This window comes from Nicotiana attenuata, unplaced genomic scaffold, assembly GCF_001879085.1.
Source record: "Nicotiana attenuata strain UT unplaced genomic scaffold, NIATTr2, whole genome shotgun sequence".
NCBI lineage: Eukaryota > Viridiplantae > Streptophyta > Magnoliopsida > Solanales > Solanaceae > Nicotiana > Nicotiana attenuata.
This window is the reverse complement of record NW_017671933.1, coordinates 43748-50632: the sequence shown is the minus strand read 5'-3', so window position 1 is coordinate 50632 and position 6885 is coordinate 43748. Positions and strand designations below refer to the sequence as shown.

The 6885-nt window shown below is 35.8% G+C and overlaps 1 protein-coding gene across 1 annotated transcript; it reads left to right on the top strand.

Annotated features, from left to right (window-relative positions):
• The first annotated feature begins 2524 nt into the window (after positions 1-2524).
• On the top strand, positions 2525-5768 carry LOC109210931 (probable enoyl-CoA hydratase 1, peroxisomal). The gene is made up of 3 exons (XM_019374416.1): positions 2525-3062; positions 4197-4479; positions 5454-5768. The coding sequence occupies exons 1-3, from the start codon at positions 2653-2655 to the stop codon at positions 5556-5558; spliced, it is 798 nt and encodes a 265-aa protein (XP_019229961.1). The 5' UTR covers positions 2525-2652; the 3' UTR covers positions 5559-5768.
• Positions 5769-6885: the final 1117 nt, after the last annotated feature.

The following is a 6885-nucleotide window of genomic DNA, read 5'->3' as shown; positions in this document are numbered from 1 at the left end:
TACTTCTGCTTCTGCTTCTTGGAAGAAGCTAGAATTTTCTGCTTCTTCCCAAAAGCAGAAAAACTGCTTCTACTGTTGGCAAAAAGTACTTTTCTGTATCGGCCCAACAACTTAAATTTTTTAAAAAGTACTTTTTTTGGGGAAAAAAGTACTTTTGGCCTTCTCGAAGCTTGGCCAAACAGGCTCTTAATTATATTGGATCTCCGATACCGTAATTAACAATTCTGAGGTGGGTAATTTGGCGATACACAGAATTTGGCGATATCCTCTTTCAATACCAACCGACTGAATTCAACAGGGTAGCTAACAAAAAGTCTCTAAACTTAAACTAACAACCTATTAATTAATTAATTAATGCTTTTAGTACCCTAGCATCTGTGCTGTTTAAGAAGTCAAACTAAAATTAGATTTACTTATACTTTCTTGGTTCACTTTTACTCGTCCACTATCCTAAAAATTGATTCTTTACTTTTATTTGTCCACTTTCTAGGGATGGCAAATGGGGCGGGGCGGGGCAGGGCAAAACCTTAATGGGGCAGGGGAGGGCAGGGCAAAGTCTTAATGGGGCAGGGCAGGGCGGGACGGGTCAAAACACATTTTCAGAAAATAGTAAATGGGGCAGGGCAGGGGTAGGGCAGGATTTTAGCTCAAACTCACTTGTGTGTGCTTACTTCTCTTGCTATTTTAGCCTCAACAGATTTGGTGCCTCAAAATATTCTTGTCGTTTTGTTTTCTTTTTTAAATTAAAAACTTGTTTTGTTTGCTTGCTAACATTTGTTAACTAGTAGCATAATTGCAAATATAATAGTTTTATAAAATATCAAATTGTTTATTAACGATTCTACTTTATGCTAGCGAATAATGATAAAAATTTATACATTGGTTGGAGCAAGTAATTTACAGTTGTAGTATAACTCGTGAATTTGTTGCTATAAAGAAAGTCTTACGGGATAGGAGATACAACAACAGAGAACTTCATATTATGCGCACGCTTGATTATCCTAATATTGTTAAACTAAGACATTGCATAAAAAAAATGATGGTGTGCTTATTATTGTAGTGAAACTAATAAACGGATGTTGTATTTTTAAAAAAAATAGAGGAAATTAATGGAAGTGATGCTTCCTCATGCAATTTTACAGTTCACTAACTTAAGAAGAAGTATGATAACTAAAGGAAACTAACCGTTCCAGAAGTAATTTAAACTATTAGCTATTTATTTGGAGTGGAACATTAATATAAGGAAAAATTTAGTCTTTGATAAATTATATAATATTAATAAAATATTTACATTTATTCAATCAATATGCACAAACAAGTTTTATTGACATATCAATTTTAAATATTTAAATAGAAAGTTGGAAAGATAAAAGAAATTAAAAGCATACTGCAAAATAAAAAATAAAGAGAAAAAAATAAAAAAAAATAGTCTAAACGGGGCAGGGCTTAATAGGGCGGGGCGGGGCGGGGCAAGGCAGGGCAAAATTCTGACAAAAGGCTAAACGGGACAGGGCAGGGCGGGTCAAAATTTTAACGGGTCAAGGCTTGCCCTGCCCCGCCCTACCCTGCCCCGCCCCATTTGCCATCCCTATTTCTCAGGGAAATGCATATCTTTCTCTCTAAGGGAAATACAAAGAAATCAACATACAAATTTATAATTATTTCTATATTATTCCTATCTTACAGGGATGTAATGCAAGTTTACATGAAATAAAAAGATTGATAATATTTGTCAAAAGTTCAATAAATGTCGAAAAATACACGAATTTACAACTGTATTTGGTTAAAAGGAAGGCTTATGGTGATATCTATCCATTAGAATGGACCAATAAAATTAGTCGGGTGTGCGTCAGCTTCGTAAAGGTGATAAAATTTTGTATTTTAGACTTATTGCCTGAATATATTTAATTTTTATTGTAATCTGATTATTGGTCAGTTTTCCGAAAGCATGAACAGTTTCGATAATTTTACTTTGACCTATGTATCATCGTGGCTATTTTCCTTTTTTTTTCACTTTATAGGTCTTGTTGTGATATGATAGACTTATGGTTTAGCTTTTGAAAATTTATATATCAAAAAGTACCTTAGCGTTGGAGCTTCAAACTTGTATGCTTAGACTATCTTTCCAAGCAAAATTAAACATATTTTTAGTTTTTGCAAAACTCAATTTAATTATTTCTAATATTCGGGTACTATAAAGTATTTCCTGAATAAAGCAATAATATCTTGCGATAAATTAACTAGTTATGATATAGCCTAATTTATGTTAATTTATATAATTGAGTATGGAATTAAGAATTATTTTTGAACTTGTGATATAAATGAGATATATATATTTTATACGACTATAAATTATTACGTAAAGATAAATTATTTTCAAATATAAGAAAATATAAGTTCTCATGATTGAAACGTGGGATATGAAAGAAGCGTGCCGACACGAGTGATGGATAATGTAGTTGCGTGCGAGAACAAGATATCAAATCAATTAAGAAAAATCCAACGCATCACCTAAATACAGATATGGCACACACTTCAATGACATTATTCCATCAACACCGCAATCTTCCCTTTCTTCCTATACGGATGTACACTAGGACGAGTTACTTACTATACAATTCGCACATACACTTTTAGAGTACAATCAAGAATATGGAGAAATCATCACAGGAAAATCTGATACTGGTGAATCGGGAATCCGACGGGGTTGCTTGGGTCACAATAAACCGACCCAAGTCCCTAAATTCCCTGACTAAGTCAATGATGGTTGATCTTGCTCGAATTTTCAAGTCCTTGGACGCGGATGATTCTGTTCGGGTCATTATACTCACCGGATCGGGTCGATCGTTCTGCTCGGGCGTTGACCTGACGGCTGCGGAGGACGTGTTTAAGGGTGACGTGAAGGATGTGGAGACTGATCCGGTGGCCCAAATGGAACGCTGTAGGAAGCCCATCATTGGGGCTATTGCGGGATTTGCCGTGACTGCTGGTTTTGAGATTTCTCTTGCTTGTGATTTGTTGGTTGCCTCTAATGATGCTAAATTCTTGGACACTCATGCTAGGTTTGTCTTATTTTTCTTTTGCTCTTGCTATATTGATAGTAATATGGAAAAAAGAATGGTTTTTTTCTTTTCTTGTAAATTTACTCATTTGGGCGGTTCTGTTTATGATATTACTCTGTTGATGAAGAAACATATGATCAATTTTAGGATATATTTGGATAATGGAACTGTCGAAGCTGGATGGCGGTGATTTTTATGATGTGAGCTTTATTACCTAAGTCATGCTATATTGGAGAAATTGAGACTGGATTTAGCTTGATTCTTATTTAGTAAGTTATGACTAGGCTGAATGAATTCTCCCCCATCCTGAGCATCTCAATTCTCAGGTTTCAATTCAACTAGTTGAACCTTCCCATTAAAATTTTGGAAATTAAACAAGTTGGCTTTTGATTCATAGCTTGATTAGTGTCTTATGAAGCTTAGATTACACCAGATAGGAGTTGGTTTTCCTGCAAAATTGTGCTTACAATTGTATCTTAAGTAGTACTTCTGTATTAACAGTTAGCACCAAACCAAACTATTTAGCTTTACTGCTTTTCGTTCTTGAACCGAGGGTCTTTCGGAAACCGTCTCTCTACTCTCCGGGGTAGGGGTAAGGTCTGGGTACACTCTACCCTCCCCAGACCCCACTTGTGGGAACTCACTGGGTGGTTGTTCTTGTTGTTGTTGTTGCTTTTCGTTCTTGAACCTGATTTTTAAAGTATTGACTGTGCTTCAGTTTCATAGTTGATTTTAAGTTTACTTACAGAGTAGTTTAAGTTTTAAGCTTATTGTTTATGTGATCTAAAATGAAATCTCTGCATTTGACCAATCATTAGTCACCTGGGGACTTTAGCCCCATGTAAGCCGCTTTAAAAATGAGACGAAGTCCTTAGCTGTATAAATCCTAAGCTGAAAATTCTATTGAATCCAGAGAGTTCCCGTTACAAGTTAATTGAGGCTATCAACCCCTTGAAAAACCTGATCTACCTAAAGTTATAAGTGGTCATGGTATTTTCAGTTCTTCTACTTGAGTCCTAAGCTACTTAAACACTTGGACCCAATCTATATACAAGTTCTTTGATATTAATGTTAAACTTCATATGTGTTTCTAAATGATTTTCTGACAAGAGTGTCTTTGCTTTTGTGTTGCAGGTTTGGGATATTTCCTTCTTGGGGGCTATCTCAGAAACTCTCTCGTGTTATTGGACCCAGCCGAGCTCGTGAAGCATCTTTAACTGCAATGCCTATCAGCGCAGAACAAGCTGAGAGATGGGGTTTGGTAAATTATGTTGTAGACAGAAGTGAACTTTTGAAGAAAGCTAGGCAAATAGCAGAAGCCATCATCAAGAACAACCACGACCTGGTTTTGAAGTATAAGGCAGTAATCAATGATGGGTTCAAACAAGACTTGACCCGAGCCCTTGCTCTTGAGAAGGTAACAACATCTCCTGTTTTTGTTATGGTTTACAAGCTAATTGTACATCTTGTTTGAAGCAGTGTCCATCCTGTCTTGCCTATTATCTGTATCTAAATCTATTAAGTATTAGTATATTAAAAGAGAACCCATGCATGCATTGCAGGTATACTAGATGCTAATAACAATTAGAAAGAAAGGGCCGTACTCTGGAAAGACAGTCTATCGCTCCTTCCTAGTACCCATAGCCCCATCCACCCTCCAGTTCTCTCACCGGAAAAAAAAAATGACCTCGTGAAATGCCAGATAAGAACCCATCCAACAGCCCTTGAAGAAAAAAGATAGCTGAGATTGAAATAGGGGGAAAGGGAGAAACCAATTCAGGTGGTTGCACCTTTTTAAAGTTGATCCTAAATCATGCGTGAAGATTCTGATATTTGTCTAACATCAAGATCGATGGTTGATTATTAGTCTCTGGTGTGGCTATTCCCTATGGTGTTCATACCCTCAAATGTAGTAATTCACCTTACATTGCCAATATCGTTGGTGACGTTGGTGGTTGCTCCTGTAGTGGTTGCTCCTGTATTACAAGTCCATACAATATCTTGTCGCAATGTTGTGTTGCTTGCTTGTCTTATGAAATCTTCTAGCTGCAGAGAACTGTTGACGAGATAAAATGGATGTGAGTATCCAAGTTACTCTCCAACTTAAGTGATCCACTTAATCTTGTTAGTTCACCTCTTTTGGAAGCGTTGAGGTTGTTATCGTCAGAGTTAATCTGACCAGCTACTGCCTGCCATGTCAAAAATTAGAAACTAATGAATACTTGTACAAACTCCTGCAATCACCCTCTAGTCGCATAACCTGCAAGGCTACAACTTAATGTATTGACACTTAGAAACTATTGAATACTTGTACAAAATCTTGCAATCACCATGTAGTCGCTTTACCTGCAACTTAATATATTGATGTGCGCGCTTTATTGTCATTTCCAGGAGAGGGCACACGAGTATTACGATGGGATGTCCAAGGATCACTTTAAGAAACTGCAAGAGTTCATTGCTGGTCGGAGTTCAAGCAAACCTTCCTCAAAATTATAGATTTCTCATGTTATTCTGCTTTTGAAATAAACTAGTCTAGGCGCACGTTTTATTGAGAAATTTCAAATAAAAAGGTAAATATTACTTTGTTTGTCTCATTTTGCATGGCAATGTATTGATCAACTCTAAGAAAGATGTTATTCTAATTTCAGTAGAGCGACGATCTTGTCTTGTTAACAAGGGACAACCATGGTCAACCATTTTACACTCCGTCTTCTTTGTGGCATGACATTTGTTAAGGTTTTGTATTACGCCCTATAATTTCTTCGACGATTTACAGATTTTGATGATCTCTGATCATGTCCAACTTTAATCCTAAATAGGATATGCGGTCGTTGCAAATATAATCCAGTCTAAAATTTCGGAGTCGAATCCCACATAGGACTAAGGCTTAGCTATAATTGTTCACAATTGCGATTCTTATTTTAAACTAATTAACTAGCAACTATTAAAAGCAGTAAAAATTATTAATTAAGGAGACTAAGAGTTGGAGACAAGATTAAGGAAGCCTAGAGTATGGTTTTTTCAATTATCGGAATCCTTTCCTCTGCGTCTCCTATAATTTAGCCTAAGTATTCTTTACTGGTCGTGAGCATTTTAGGTGTCGCAATTCTCTCTCGAGCAACTAAAATAATTAACTAGACATATTTTTTCGAACTACGCTAGTTGGCACTATCTTACCGCTCACTATGATCACGTCAAGACTTTGTTATTCCTAAACCCACTTTTAAACCAGTCTTATTGATTCATCGCATACGTTAGAAGTGACGGTACAACTACCTAAATATGTACCATTTTTCAAGTAATACATAATAAATAGGCACAGTCAATTGATGGTCATTCAATCAAATGAAATAATCATATAGTTAACCAAGTAAGAAATCCAAAGGCTAAATTATATAAAAATGTAACAAAAATTTATCCTACAAAAAGTACCATCAAAACCCCAGATAAGAAATTAGTTATTCATAATAGTATGTAAAATTATAATACTAAAATGGCAGAATAGCCTAGGAGACATTTGTACTTGTTCCGGTTTGTCATCCCGGTCCCTACACTCCATAAAGTTTCATCCAGGCACTTCAACTTAATCAAAACAAGACTTTTAAATACCTCCGGAATCGTGTGATGCTCACTTGCTTGACGTGGATGACAAATCAGCATCCACATCAGATTCTACGCCAAAATAATATTATTTAACAAAATTTTAATTTCATAACAAAAATAAAATAAAAAAGAAAAATTAAAATAAAATTAAAGAAACCCTACCTCCTCTTCAACCCACTCAACCTCTTAAACAATAACCACCTACCACTAGGCTCCTCCA